Source organism: Nansenia antarctica (assembly GCF_963989245.1).
Source record: "Nansenia antarctica genome assembly, chromosome: 3".
Taxonomy (NCBI): domain Eukaryota; kingdom Metazoa; phylum Chordata; class Actinopteri; order Argentiniformes; family Microstomatidae; genus Nansenia; species Nansenia antarctica.
The window spans coordinates 49,194,987-49,211,383 of NC_137688.1; the positions used below are offsets into that span (position 1 = coordinate 49,194,987).

General features: G+C 42.7%; 1 protein-coding gene across 1 annotated transcript; it reads right to left on the reverse strand.

The window, feature by feature from the left end:
- Positions 1-13,710: 13,710 nt before the first annotated feature.
- sostdc1b (sclerostin domain containing 1b) lies at positions 13,711-14,760 on the reverse strand (the record flags this gene model as incomplete). Its single annotated transcript, XM_080527350.1, has 2 exons — positions 14,636-14,760; positions 13,711-14,153 (listed from the first exon to the last, which is right to left on the reverse strand). The coding sequence occupies exons 1-2, from the start codon at positions 14,739-14,741 to the stop codon at positions 13,711-13,713; spliced, it is 549 nt and encodes a 182-aa protein (XP_080383476.1). The 5' UTR covers positions 14,742-14,760.
- Between the last annotated feature and the right edge of the window lie 1,637 nt (positions 14,761-16,397).

Consider the following 16,397-nt stretch of genomic DNA (forward strand, 5'->3'; position numbering starts at 1 on the left):
AGGGACAATACATTTTTTTTTTAATTGAACTGAATTGAAGTAACACCATCCTATAAGCACACCAGAGGTGACAGTGTATAGACTATAGGTTGTGGCGTGCTATTTGATCAAGGGGAGTTGCAGTTGCCAAAACTCCAGGGGTCCCTAAATTGGGGCTCTAGCGTTTGGGTCCTACATAAAAGTCCTGGTTAAAAACACTTATCTTAACATAATCTGGTTCAAACAATAGTGAAAAAGTATTTTCAAACCAGCACCTTTATTCCACCAGGTGTCACTATAATCCAATAAATCTATTATAGATACATTGAGGGCTAAACAGAAAACCTACAGTAAGAGAGACAAGAAAAAACCTGTATTTGTGTGTGTGTGTGTGTGTGTGTGTGTGTGTGTGTGTGTGTGTGTGTGTGTGTGTGTGTGTTTGTGTGTGTGTGTGCGTGTGTGCATGCGTGGAAGTGTATATGTATTTGAGTGTATGCATCTGTCTGTGTGCGCGCGCATATGTGTGCGCGCGCATATGTGTGCGTGCGTGCGTGCGTGTGTGCGTGTGTGTGTCTGTCTGTCTGTGCATGTGTGCGTGTGTGTGTGCGTGCGTGCGTGCGTGCGTGTGTGTGTGTGTGTGTGTGTGTGTGTGTGTGTGTGTGTGTGTGTGTGTGTGTGTGTGTGAGTAAAGTCTACAACTGACCTGCACCTGTAGAAGGAGTTTACAGGTCTTAGGCTGTAAACTCTGTGACAGTACCTATGACATGCTTTACTTTATAGCAGAATGATCTGAGAAAAAAGATTTTTTTATTTAAAAAAAAAAAGCGACCATAAAACTCAGTCAGATCATTTTGACTATGAATGGGCGCTTCAGACCTCGTAAGAGAGTGGGAGTTTTCATGAGGCTGACAGCAGCAGTCAAATATAATGAGAGTGTACAGAAGTTTTCCAAGAGATCTTTTCCCAAACTCTCTAAAGCTGGAGAAACCATTAGTGAGTAGATGCAGTCCATTGCACATGCATACCTCTCTGATACAGCAAAAACCTTCACCAAAAAAACTATTTTCTACCTGTCCTAGGTAGATACAACCCAAACAAACAAAAAATAAACTCACTACACATAAAATGTGAGACTGCAATGCTAAGTTGCTAAGAGACACTCCTCAACAATTACATAAATTACATAGCAACACACCGCAATAGGTTGTCTTTGAAATAGTCTATTGCTTTTTTGGCTTCTCACGAGTTTACCAGTCAATCCTGCCCCCCAGGAGCCAACTTGTTTTCATCTTTCATAGCCTACAAACAGCCCCGCCATTATCCTACAACCTACATCTTTTAATTAGTTATATTGTTGCAAAATAGGATAAGAGCCTTTTGCCAACAATCCAATACTTTATATTGTTATAGGAGAGTATATTTAGCGTTTACTGATAATGCAACATTGAGAGACTCTGGTGAGGCAAAACATATTCTGAAAATGCACTGCTAAGCATGATACTGTAGCGAATGTGTTTTGAGGGGCTCTGTCTACTCCTCTACACTTTCTCCAGCATTATCAAGACGCTTGCTTTAGCTCCAGAATCACGGTCTGCGGTTATAAAGTCATAATAATCATGTTTCTGAGCACATTGCCACTGGGTATGCTGATTAAAGACAGGCGTCCTAGGGTTACACCCAACAAAAAAATTGGCACAAGTTAGCTCTGTCATCAATCGCGAGGATAATATCTCCCAGTGACAACACTTGATATACTTGTCCTTGATAACAATCAGAGGAAAGCTAAAGTTAGTCTTCTCCTGTGTATTGTCTCCAGTTTAAATTGACCATTTGGCAATTCGTTTTTTATTTATTATTTGGAAGGTTGGATACATACCCAACTGCAACTATTTTATACCAATGACCGATTGAATGAGGTGGTTGTTATCTCTTGAATGATCATATTATTGTTACGGTTTTATATGCTGTAATGTAGTTGGGCCTGTAGCTACTCTTGACTGAGTAAGTGACCAATGATCACAGGTTCCCTGCTCTCCCAAAGGTAAGAAAACATACCAAACCAGAGAGCGCCTACCTATCAAAAAAACTCTATCCACCAGTTTTAAGGACAAAACGAGTGAATGCTATCCTTGACTTCCCTTCAGTCTGTGGTCAGAGAGCAAACTCCAAGCAGACTTTTGTTGGGAGAATAATGAACACATGTGTGCTGCTGTGGAGTCTCAAACATGTGTGAGTTCCGTGTTGTGTTCTCATACGAATGAAGTGTTTACACATTTTTATTCCATGGGACAAGTTGTTTTGCAATTGGTTTTAAATAGGCCTGCTTCCTCTATTTATAATGGTTTCCTCTTGGAATGTTTGAACAATGTGAGTACATAAGAGCCTATTATGTACTTTTCCATAATCTTCCTTCCTTCAAAAAGACTTTAAGGCAGAAATATCAGCGTGACCGTTTCTAAACTAAACATTTGTGGCGTGTAACAGGTGGGAATTTGATATGATGTCAATATCCATATGTTTTCAACAGCAAATGACAGGAAATGTTTTACATTACCAGACAAAATCTGACACAGTCTAGTGCTGTGATCCTCATGTCGGCAACCAATCAAAATGTTCAGACTTTTATTTTGAAAAACGGAAATACATTTCAACGTTGTTGAAAATTATAACACAAACTCGCTAGTCAAGCCAAAATACTGCAACGCAATGGATTCGTCACTGCTACCTAGTTAACTATAACACTACTTTACATTGTTAGCAGGCTCACAAAACAAGCTGTGTTAGTTGACTAGCGAGTGCGTCATTGATTTTCAACATTGCTGAAATGTATTCACATTAATTTTTTCGAAAGAAAAGTCTGAACATTAAATCGGATCGCATTAAATCGCCGACATGCGTACCAAATCACTAGACCGTGTCACAAATGGCACCACAAAGGATTGCCCGTACTGTATAGGTGCAACATCATACAGTAGGCCTACAGGCTCCTGTACAGAGACTAGAAATGGACTAATCCTTTAGATATAAGCCAGAAGGTTTTACCGCATTAAATATGTGTGCTTCTATGCTGTAGGTCCTTTCTAAAAGGTCTAGTGACAGTAACAAATCTCTTCCTCCATACCCACTCAATGAGACATCAGACAACCCAATAACACATTAGTAGTTATGAGAATTTTAACATTCAATCATTTGACAAATTACTCTTTGGAAGTGAGTACGTTCTGTCTTTATTTTTATTGTTTTCTAATTGGTATCTTATGCTCACTACTCTCAATGGCCAAGACTGTCAGCAAGGCTCAAAACACTATTTGGCAAAGTAGCCCTTTCTGTAACTCAAAACAGATTCTAGAACTGCAGTAATATTTGGTCATAGAGAAAGTATTCTATCCATGGTGTTCTTCTCCCCTACTCAACATGCACAATGCTCCTTTTTCCATTACCACATACCAAACCACTCAGTCTCATTCCCCACTAAGCTCCTGTAGTCAGGTTCTGGTCCAAGGAGAGGTTTGACAATTTTCCCTGTGGAGATATATTGGAGATGTTGGCTTATGTTTTACCTAATATTTGGCCAAAGGTTTTTCCGAATATTTGACCGGACAGATGAGTGCTTCAGCATTAGTCTGCATCAACAGCATTGCTATGATTTCCACACCCAGAATGTCAAGTCTTTTGCCAATCTTTTTTTTTTTTGAACGGCACCACAAATTGGTTTTGTACGCCATATGCAATTTTCAGATTCTGAGTAAGATGCTTTATGCTACCAAGAGGCTTACATTATTATGATTCATTATGTCTTTGAATAAAGGCCAAGAGTGATTCTAATGTTCATCTCTCTCTCTCTCTCTCTCTCTCTCTCTCTCTCTCTCTCTCTCTCTCTCTCTCTCTCTCTCTCTCTCTCTTTCTATCTCTCTTTCTCTTGCAGACCTCTTAAGTGTGTGTGTGTGTGTGTGTGTGTGTGTGTGTGTGTGTGTGTGTGTGTGTGTGTGTGTGTGTGTGTGTGCGTGCGTGCGTGCGTGCGTGCGTGCGTGCGTGCGTGCGTGCGTGCGTGCGTGCGTGCGTGTGTGTGTGTGTAAACATCAGGACTTTTCACTGCAGGGACTAACAACACTCCATACATCATCATGACAACCCCTCTATTCAGTCTCAAGCGACAGACCGATAGGTCACTTTTGGTCACCATGGTAACCTCCAATAACGGGTAAAATCACATCTGTCGCACCATTGGCTCACATTTGACTCATCTTATCTCCCATAAGTTTGAGTCTTTAGAGAAGGCTCTCTCACCTATACATCTACTATGTATGTGCATAGGTGTGGGACAACTGTCATTTCAGAACATGGTTAGTAAAAGGCAGGTATCCAGAAGTATGAGATCATCATGGGGGATGAACAGGGGTATCAGGTGCTTGTAGTGTATTCAACTATGTCATATAATACATAATGCGGAACAAATAGCACAACTTTTTTCATTTCCTGTCTTTCAGGATCATGTGTCTCTCACAATACACAGTCTCGTGGACAGGGTACCCTGTATCCTTCATGTGTGTGTGTGTGTGTGTGTGTGTGTGTGTGTGTGTGTGTGTGTGAGTGTGTGTGTGTGTGTGTGTGTGTGTGTGTGTGTGTCTGTGTGTGTGTGTGTGTGTGTGCGTGCGTGCGTGCGTGCGTGCGTGTGTGTGTGTGTGTGTGTGTGTGTGTGTGTGAGTGTGTGTGTGTGTGTGTGTGTGTGTGTGTGTGTGTGTGTATGTGAAATAGTAGACTCTGGTAGTTTCATCTTCGCTGATTATCAATGCTGAGCTCATTCCTTAAGAGCTTCTCCACCTACAGGGACACCAACAGGTTTCACTGGAAACCCATTAGCAGCATCTTATCACATAGGCTAGATGTAGGCTGAAGCTTTTTAGCTGAGAAATACAAAGGCTTGTCTCAATAGATGATTACATGTATTCTGATATACAGTACAATGTCACCATTGTGGTTGCCTCTTTTCCCATCTCACGCCTCTTTTTGTTTGACCATACAGTAACTGTTACTGTACAGAAACCTGGGTCTGTGTATAGCAGCTTACTACTACTGTTTTACATTTTACATTTTAACCATTCAGCAGACGTTTTTATCCCAAGTGACTTACAATTAGAAGAGATTACAGGGACAGTCTCTCTGGAGTAACTTAGGGCTAAGTGCCTTACTCAAGGGCACACTAGTGTGTTCCCAGGTGGGATTCATTATTATCCTCTGGACATGCAGGCATACTGTAGACATGAGGTAAATGAAAACTATTGAATTAAAGAATGATTTAATTAAAATATTAGTTCCGTTAAATGAATTATTAGGCAAGGAAAAGTATACGCCAGCAAGGCCTAGCCGAATTGATATCAAATTGCACTCAAAAGTCCCCAAAAGTCCAGTACCTGAGCTGTGTTTTAAAGTGAAAACAACTGAAAGTCTCCATCCATCCTCTCTCTCTCTCTCTCTCTCTCTCTCTCTCTCTCTCTCTCTCTCTCTCTCTCTCTCTCTCTCTCTCTCTCTCTCTCTCTCTCTCTCTCTCTCTCTCTCTCTCTCTCTCTCTCTCTCTCTCTCTCTCTCTTTCTCTTTCTCTCTCTCTCTCTACCCTATTATCTGCCAATCCATCCCTCAGTACAACAGCAATGAGCCATGTTATAATCAGCCATTTTTTTCTGCTTGACTCCAAACAAAATACCTTGTTAATCAGATTATGGTGTATAACATTTCCTCTCATTAAGAGTTATTTTGAGGAAGCCAGGTTGAAAAAGTGCCAGGAATCGTATTGCTTCAAGACCTGTTTCTCCTGGTAATGCTTTATTGTTTTTGTAATCATACTTTTTCACATGTGGAGATTGTGATAACATATTCATTTTAGCTTTTCATGTCGTGCGGTGGTTAAGTCTGTGTGTATCTGTATAGTATCATTTATTCATATATACAGTATATATATCAGCCACAAAGATGAACAGATTTCCTGAAAAATGCATTTGATCTTCCAGAGGTCAGGGTCAGGTCAAGTGTCCACAATTCAACAAGAGCGCAGTCTCTAAGTTCAATAACCTCTATTTATAACGGAAAATAAACAGAATGCTGATGTTTGAGGACCAGCTGGAAGAAATATGGTCTTATGGTTCAAGTCACCAATGAATGTTTGGTATTTTTGAGGAACAAGTATGTGAACTATCAATCAATTCATGTTCAATCTGTCCCTCTATTTTTGCCAAAATCCCAGTGGAAATATGTGATTATACCTCCAAGACTGTCTACACTCTACAGTGTATCTGGGATTTATTATATTTATACACTCCAATATTATTTATTTTCAAATACTTATGTTTTACTTACAAATAACTTATTTTTTTCCTTTCGCTGTCACACACACACACACCAAGAAAACCACTCCACCATTCACCTGAGGTTCAGATGGGATTTCAATGTGGGGGTCAGGAAGTGCAGAGCCTACGCACCACTTCATAGAGGTCACCCAGGATCCCAGGGGTTCGCAAAGACCTTGGTAGAACTTCCAGCCGCAGTCATGCTCCAATTATGACACACCTCCCCCTGTCCAGATATAATAGGGCCCTCCATGATAGTAGCACAGTTAAGACTGAGGAGGGGACCTGGAGTACCGCAAAATCAGCAGGAATTAATTGCTCTGAGGATACCATGGGGACCGCAGTAGACTACAAGCCCTACCGCAGTAGGCTACAAGAGAGTGTTCAAAACAACATGAAAAACATTAAAAACAACATAAAATATCCAGCCAAAAAGTGAATCATCCTCCAGAACTGTTGAGGGACTTGTGAGTTCAGAGAAGGAAGAGGGAGAAAGAGGGAGGCCATAGAGAGAGCGAGAGCGAGAGCGAGAGAGAGAGAGAGAGAGAGAGAGAGAGAGAGAGAGAGAGAGAGAGAGAGAGAGAGAGAGAGAGAGAGAGAGAGAGAGAGAGAGAGAGAGGCTACCCTGGACAGGCTCAGCTAGCTATCTGGCTGCAGATGTCATCCGGCCCACCCAAGCAGAGCTCCAGTGATCTCTTGTGGCGATGAGTGATGATGTCATCGGAACACTCGCCATCAGGATGCAGGAAGAGGCTTATCATCATCCAGGAGACAAAGCGAAGCAACACACACTCCTTTTCAAACACTCACTCATATATACATACACATACACACACACACACACACACACACACATAGACACACACATGCATGTACACATACACACACACATGCACGTACACATACACACACACACCTTCTGACACACACTCTGCAGCTGACCCTGGTTCTCATGCACACCTGCGATAGCACCCCTGGAAAGACACATACTAGCCCTCCTGAAAAGACTAATCAAGAGAGAGATTCAAAGACCAAAGGCTGAGTAATGTGTTGAATCACCCTTCCACATCGCCTCCAAGCCAAGAAGCTTATGAACGGTGTGTTGATGTGAAGCAAAAGAGCATCTCTGACACATTGACCCTCAGCTTAACTCTAATAATGACAAGACTGCATATTTCATGTCAATCAACCATACTGTATGATTAAACCAAATGATACTGAAGTGTACTGTTTCTGATTATCCTAGCAGTAAATGTTAGATAAACCGGTATGTTTTTCCTAATACAGTACCACTGTAGGCACTCTAGACAGAGAGAGAGTTTCTTAGGGAGAGGTATTTAGACAGCATTAAACTACTTAGTGTACAGCACGTATCACAATGTGTGCCATCAGCTCTCTTTGACATGAGTCGATGACTCATTTGAATCAAAGTAAACACGCATAACTGCAAAAACAACAGCGGACAGCGTGCCTGTCAGGATTGCTCAACGAGCGTTCTTACCACAATAATGTTGCCTGACACATAAAATAAATATTTACAATGCATTCATGTTCTGTGGAACTCAGAGAATTATTTCAATTAATAAGATTACAAATATGTAATGAAATCCTTGTCTCTGGGTATATCCAGGGGTCTGGTTCTGAACTGGAGGTGACCTCGACGGAGGCGGGTTCCAGACGTTGTGAACGTCACCTGAAACAGAACCTCTGTTTTTGGAATCACTTACAGGCCAAAGAGAGTTCAGCCACAGACAGAGATGATAATGATCACAGAAATGATTTAATTCTGGCAGCCTCATTCTGATTTCACAGTCAGTCCATCATAGGATTGGCCAGTAGTGACCACGTCTGGGTGGAAAGGTCAACGACAAATCACCACATGAGTGACAGAGGAGTACCAAGTAGTGGAGGCTGGTGGAGGTAGAAATCGGAGGACGGTTCATAGTAATGGTACCATTCCTTATTCCGTTCCATGCACTATGCACAGATTCAGATGATGAGAACCTTGCTGGGTTGTTAGCCTTTCACTCAGACCGTCATGTGAGTGTCTCAGGTATCTCTTTGTTGTTATGTCAGCCCTGTAACATCTGTAAGGAGGTGAAATGTAAACTCCCAACTCAACTACCCACTGTTGATATCTCTCTTTCGATGTCCTCAAGGGTTCGCCGGACAGATATCGTATGCTCTGTGTCAGCTAAGAGAAAAGAGGAGCATGATACGAACATGAGTAGGGCCTCTTTCCTCACACAATGGCTGCACACTCACTCACACTTTTATGTTCATTCATCAGTTAAACCTCGGCCAAAAAAACATAATTCTTCATGCATCTGACATATTTTTCTCAGTATTGCTGCCAGTTTCCTTGCCATGTCATTACTGAACAAAAATGCCCCACTTTTCAGATGAAGTGACAAAACCAACACTTTATAATAATGACGGAAAATAGTGCAGGTGCCAGTGAGAATGACAAAATACTTGAAATAAATGTATTTAAAGATCCAAAAGCATATTTTGCATTGAACGGTGGTAGCCAATTCTAGGTGTTGTGAAGCGGGGAGGATAATGAGGAAAACATGAATTATGGTCTGAAAGAGAGATCACTTTATCATATTTTCTAGACTTTGGTTTGTGGGTTGATCAGGATAATCCCCTCTAGCTGTATGCAGACAAGGCTGATTATCTTCTAAAGTAAAGCCAACGCTGTCAACTCCTAACCACAAATAGACTAAATACATTATTTTTAAACACATTAATTCATTTGAATATCATGCAATTCTCTGCCAGAATGTATCTACGGAATCCCTTCAGTATTTGACTGTATGTATGTTTCCTTTAAAGACAAGCTAAGTACGTGGCATGTCCCAACTCATCATGTGACAACTAACAGTGGTTATGAATGATAAACACTTTATGGAGAATTCCATTACAACTTATCAGTACTTGGAGAAGGGCTACTGTCTATGCCAAGATCCTGTAAGCTTATGATAAAGGATATATACAATGGATGTATACGATGTATACGATGGATAGAGAATGTATGTTTCCTCGGGAGTGAATGCATCCCCTAATTACCATGCCATTTTAAAGCCAGGAAATTGGTTCTGAAAGTGTAATAATATATATGATATATACACTCACCGGCCACTTCATTAGGAACACCTTTTCAACTGCTCGTTAAGGCAAATATCTCAATCAGCCAATTACGTGGCAGCAACTCATTGCATTTAGGCATGTAGACATCATCACATAATCTCAAACTGGTTTCTTAAACATGACAATGAGTTCACTGTATTCAAATGGCCTCCACATTCACCAGATCTCAATCCAATCGAGCACCTTTGGGATGTGGTGGAACGGGAGATTCGCATCATGGATGTGCAGCCGACAAATCTGCAGCAACTGCTAGATGCTGTAATGTCAATATGGACCAAAATCTCGGAGGAATGTTTCCAGCACCTTGTTGAATCTATGCCACAAAGAATGAAGGCAGTTCTGAAGGCAAAAGGGGGTCCAACCCGGTATGCCTAATGAAGTGGCCGGTGATTGTAGTATATGCCATTTAGCTGACGCTTCTATCCAAAGCGACTTACATTAAGTGTGTCGTATATATGGTCCCAATGGGAATTGAGTGCCATGCTCCACCAACTGAGCCACACACAGAGTGTGCAACAGCACTCAGAAGGTAATTTAATTAAGACCAGACCCTCAAAGGGTTAACTTCTGTAGTAGTCTCTGTGATCAAGCCAGAGGCAACGATGCCTGAGTGACAGGCAGAGGGATGAAACCTGAGAGACAGCGGGGGAAGCAGAGGTTTGGGGAGGGAGGGGGAGGGGAAAGGGAAGGGGGGGGGAGTAAATAGCAGATAGGGGGAGGGTGGGGGGGGGGGGGGGGGGTAGAGTATGACCGGCATCACTCATGGGACCATTATTACAATTTGTTGTCAATGTTACATATTTTCAGTAAATCCAATAAGGAAACACCTAGGCTATATCTGCATGTATATTCATCTAAAAGTGAATGCCTTGACTATAATATCAATGGGGAAGAACATTTGGGGAAATAACCCCAAAACACTCAACTTACACTGTTTTACCCTGGATCCAAGTGGATTTAGACACAAGCTTTTCCCCTCAATTTAAATCTGAGCCCCAACCGATGTCCAACTGCCACTGTACATTCAACCGATCTGCTACCCCTATGCTGCAAAATGAAGTGAAATTACAGTTAACAGTTCTGTAATAGGGTATATTAGAAACAGAAACCCTGGAACCTCCGCTATGTCGTCTAAAAGACACAAGAGAGTCTTTGTTTAGCGAGGGGATTCTGTGTGGTGCAACGATGAAGACATCCCTCCAAAACATCCTGGATGAATGAGAAACAGGTGTGTCTGAAACAGAGATTAAACCTTCTCTCGGAGCATTAGGCAGTCGTCCCATGACACTCAGGCTATTGATTTCAGAACACACATGTAGAACTACACTAGCCATCCACCTACAGTACCAGTGGAGGCTGGCGGAGGTAGAAATCGAAGGACAGGGCTCATTGTAACGCATGGAACGAACGGGATGAGGAATGGTATCAAACAGATACAGATTTGATACTGTTCCCCATTCCGTTCCATGCATTACAATGAGCCCCGTCCTCCGATTTCTACCTCCGCCAGCCTCCCACTGTACAGTACGTTGATGGGGCTTCAACCTTTCAGATGCTGTGTAAATGGGGTTGAGTTACGGTCAAGATCTCTCTCTCTCTCTCTCTCCCTCTCTCTCTCCCTCTCTCTCTCTCTCTCTCTCTCTCTCTCTCTCTCTCTCTCTCTCTCTGTTCCATCATGTTCGGGAGTCAGAGGAGGTAGATTGATGGTGTGTTGCTGCTCGATGTGGCTTGGATATTTTCTCTTTAGTGTCAGATCACAAGAGCTGCTGCTGCTACCCTGCGTATTCTTAGGTTTGAAAAGAAGATTAGTGCTGGGCTAGCATTGGCCCTGGGAGACTAGGAGGGGAGACTGAATTGGCGGAGAGCCTGGTAATAGCAGCAAATTATGTCATGATTAATTGTGCCTCATTACGTTAAGGATTGTTACCACATGGGCCCCAGCTCTGTCCAACTCTGACACCCTTATTGGGTGGGTTACTCCATCGGGGTTGAAAGGTCGACAACACACACCACCCACGTATTCACCCTCTCCTCCACAGGTATAGTAGGTGGGCTATGCAGGTAGAAATGTCCGCTGCATTTCACGGGGAAACCTCCAGTGATTTTATCAATATAACCCATGGGGGGGTATAGGGCAGGACGTGGAGTCTGTCGAAATAAAGTATTTACAAGGCCTTAGAAGTGCTTCCATAAGCATGTAATTATGAGATTTCGGGATATTTCACGGTCCTCAAAAAAGTCAGGGTTAAATAGAGAGGTAAGGGTAACGGTGCCAGTTGCGCAGAGGTTGAGCAACTGGCACCGGCGCAGGCACTGGCACAGGCGCTCCTGTGTTGACAGGGTAAGTAACAAATTGCACACTGTTGGATTAAAGACAGAGACACAGAAGGCACGCTTAGGGAGAGGCCACATATCGCGAAACATCCAACATCAAAAGCCCCCGAGTCATTACAGTGATTGAGAAATTGAGCAACTTACTTGGACCTCCACACATTCACGTTTCATAATAGCCTATCTATCTATAACGTTGCGGGCAGTTTTGGTTCGGTTGCAGCCAGAGAGAAATTTTGGACTAAATCGATGTTATGTCTTTGTGTGGTGTTAGCCTATTCACATTGGCATCCAATTTGCCTGTCCTCTCCCCGCTGCACAAAACACAAAACGGACATGAACATCCTCCTCTGCAACAGTAACACTGTCAACATGAGCTTCATCTAAACAGGAGGGAGCAAAATTCATTATTTTACTATTCATTATCAGTGTTTGTGAGAACTACTCCTCCAAACATGCTCCTAGTCCTACGATGAGTTTACCGGGAGTAAATAAATCAAAAGCAAACATGACTGCAATGGACTGTGGCCAGTGCATGGCTCACTGGGGAGTGTTTCTTGGAGTGTGTTTCTCTCTCTGTGTTTGTGTGTGTGTGTGTGTGTGTGTGTGTGTGTGTGTGTGTGTGTGTGTGTGTGTGTGTGTGTGTGTGTGTGTGTGCGCGTGCGTTTGTGTGCTTCTGGTAGTTCAGCTCCTAAATAAATGTAGGTGGTCCTCTTATCACTGTTACTCTGGGGTGATCTGTTGTCAGGCATAATAACACTAACACAGACAGGAGGTTTTACAAGCCCCACCACATCAATGACGCAAGTGCTGTAGTGCTGTTTATGAGATTCCCTGCCTGTCAACCAGGCCAGCCATGGATGCCTGCCTGTGACTCCTCCTCTTTCTGCTAATTGGAACGCACCACACTCTACCTCGTTAATGGAAATGTTTTTTTTATTTGCAGTAAAGAATAATCCTGACAATCCATTGTTATATCACCTGTTATCATGTTTATTTGGGTGGGGGGAGGGGCGGAGTAATTAAGGGTTCTCGACACTCTTTGGGAAAGGTATAACTTAGGAGTGCATCCGTTATAGTATACTACTAGCACAATGACAGGATATATGATACAAGGTTTCTTAACATGTTGCCGCTGTTGGAACAAGTCCCATTAGCCTGGAGGAGAGGGTATCCCTTCACAATAAGAGCGTAGGGTTTCTCATGCTGAAAGGAAGTCTTCACTGACTAATGCCTTGATAATGACTTCCTGTTTGCTATGTAGTTGCCTCCATTGGCTGCAGCCCAATGTTTATAGCAACTAGTCCTGTTAAGCAAAGGGACATTTTTAAAATCATGCAAACCAACCAATACTAATACTATTTATTCAATTCTCCAAAGGGCAATGATTTGTGACAGTGGTTACATGTTATCTAGCCAATATTAAAAAATGAACTTGTTTCTACAACTATCCCAGTACAAAATCAAAAAAATATATTACATTGTCATCGTCATTCATGATAATAACCCATAAACCATACAATCACTATTTATTTACACGTACACTAGAGATAGTGTGTTTGTTTCTGTTTTCTGTGCTACAAGGCAGTATCCATTGAACAACATTTTGAGAAGATGGGGAATCATTCACCTTACATTGTCAAACATGGTTTCTCATGTTATGTGAACGTCTCATTCTAGTCACACACAAACACAAACATACAGTACACACAACCACAATGGTAATTGTTTTGGCAAACCAGTTGCACTGAGATCATTGCATAATCCATCACAGGCATCATAAATACCCGCTCAACCAAAAAATCAACCACCTCCTAAACAAGATTAGTGTTTATTTGTGTTGGAGGGGAGTCAGACACCTTTCGTCATCCTATAAAGGGGGCAAAAAAAACCTCCCAGGCAGGGCTTAGTTTTTGGGCTGTTTCTCAGCCAAGTCCTCAGAGAGTCCACTCTTCCCCTGGCCCTTCCTCTTCTTGGGGCCAGGAGGGGCCTGGTCCAGGGGCTGGACCTCTGACTTGTGCCCTGACTCATTGTGCTGTCTGGTGTAGCGTTTGCACTTGCAGGAGGTGACCACCGTGATCTTGTAGGTCCTGGAGCTGCCCTCCTGGCACTGTAGCCGGATGCGCTGGGTCCGGGTCCGGTCGACGACGCAGCGCCACTCCTGAGCCTCCCGTCGGCTCCAGAACTTCCCAGTGTAGCTCCCCCCGATCCAGTTAGGCAGCATGTGAGCGGGTAGGCACTCACCGGCACAGACTAGCTCCTTCACTGGGTTGAGACTGGTGCACTGGCCGTCTGAGATGTACTTGGTGGATCTCAGCTCCCTGCAACCCATCTGACTCTGGTCTGTGGCTGAGAGGGGAAGGAGGTGACAGATGCTTTATTTTGTCACAGTTACTGTACATAATGCATGTCAATTGCTAACACTAATGCATATGCCTCTACAGAGGGGATCTAGAATGTATACATCTATGATGAACTGTAGGGCAGGAAAATACAGCACAGTATGACTGTCCAGCTATAGATGTACCTTATATCAGCCTATGTCTCATACTCTTTGGCTTTAAACGTTTCAAAAACGTATTTTGGTATTATCCAAAGGGTATATGGGTATATGGTAACCACGTAATGACTCATGCTTCACTCATTTTAACATTATCCATCAATTGATTATACACTGTTCCATACATTGATATTGTCATTGACAATCATTTGTATTGAATCTAGCCATAAAGTGTTGGGTTTCCAACTATAAGGATAAGTGACTGGATGTTTACCTGATCAGATTTGGAATTAACAATTCGATAACCAAACATACAAGAAATGTCTCTCACCTTCACGCGTAGTGCTGCTTTGGTGTCTTCCTCCATTACGCGCTTGATTCATTGATACATTACTTGGTGTATCCTCGGCGGGAGTGATCACCTGCGCTTTTAACATCTCCGTGGCGTCGTTTTTGACAGCTTGACAGCTACTTATAAAAAGGCAGAAAATAAGGAGCTGGTACCCACACGTGGTTGGAAACATAGCTGCACCTCCTCGTCGTCAGACTGTGAGTGAGGCAGTGAGTTGTGGTGCCTTCTTCTCTCAATGGTATATGCTGTCTGCAGAGGAATTATGTCCTTACTATGTTACCTCACCTGTCCTTCAGTCGTTTATATACCCGCCCCTTGTTGTGGCAACAACTTCAGTGCGCGTTGAGCAGTTTCGAATTCGAAGACTTTTACGCACGGTTACGCCCACTGAAGCAGGAGAAGCCAAACATCAGTAATCATTTTTGGGTAGCGTTTGTACTTAACTGATTAAGTGCAACTTCAAAGAACAGTCAGTCAACACATTCGCATTTAGAAACTCAAATAAACATGATTTTATGTCCTATAAATAGAAAACCAATGGCAATGTGTACAACATGGGTTTGAACAATTTCTAATCCTGTAATAACAACTTGAGCATAATGACCATTCGTAGACATTTCAAAGTCATACAGTTCATAAGTTCAATGCCTATTCAATTATCTGAATTGATTGATTCACGTAACAAGGATGACCTCAAAGCCTGCAGAATCAATCGGACATGATGACTTCTAAGGAAGTGAACCTTGCTGGGAACTCACAATGCTGGGATGACTTTGCCAACAAATTGTGTTATTCAGTACATCCCATCCCGTCAAGTGCTTAGGTGAGCTCACCAATATGATGTATGTGCATTATCCAAAATCATACAGTGGCAACACAAAGGGTCTTATCCCCCCTTCATCCTGCCGAAACCGTGCCCCCAAGAACCTGGTGTCCTCTTACACCCCTTTCCCAGGGCTCCGACAATGAATTTACCCAAATTCTCCTCAGCTATGGTTCCCTTTGATACCACTGAAAATAAATCCACTCTAAAACTGTCCAGCTCACGCCGTATTGTAAAGGGGTAGCTTTTTCATGCCTTTTTCCCCCTGCTGTCAAAATGATCTCTTATTACCCCCAAAAAGCTGTGCTAGTCATCTTTTGCTGGGAATGCTGAGGGAAGGCTGAGAAAATGATCCTGGGGGCTTGAAAGAGGACTATCAAAGTTATTCGATCCCACGCAGCATTCGCTAATTTGTACATCTCAAAAACCGGAAATTTGAGATCAACCTTTTATGCGGGGGAGGGGGGTGGGGGCACAGGCAATATGACAGGGGCCAATGACTGGTCATTAGTTGTGCCCATAGTGGCAGGGTCCACTGTTTCTCCCGTGGGACACAGAGCTGTGGAACATGACACAATGCTCACCGGAGCTCTATAGAATTCCACAGCATCGCTGTAGGATGTACCTCACGTGTGAGATAGAAAAGTCCAGACAGAAGGCTTATATTTTCCTCCTAATGCAAAACCATGCACGTAAACACGATATTACTGTACGTACAGCGTTGTACATTATTTCATGTTAGGATACATCTGGGTTATTTTATTTGAATTGTATATATAAATCTATTATTACATTATAGCGACTTACAATTACAGATTACAGGGACAGTCTCCGTGGAGTAATTTAGGGCTAAGTGCCTTACTCAAGGGCACACTAGTGGTGGGGTTCCCAGGTGGGATTTTAACTCATGACCTTGAC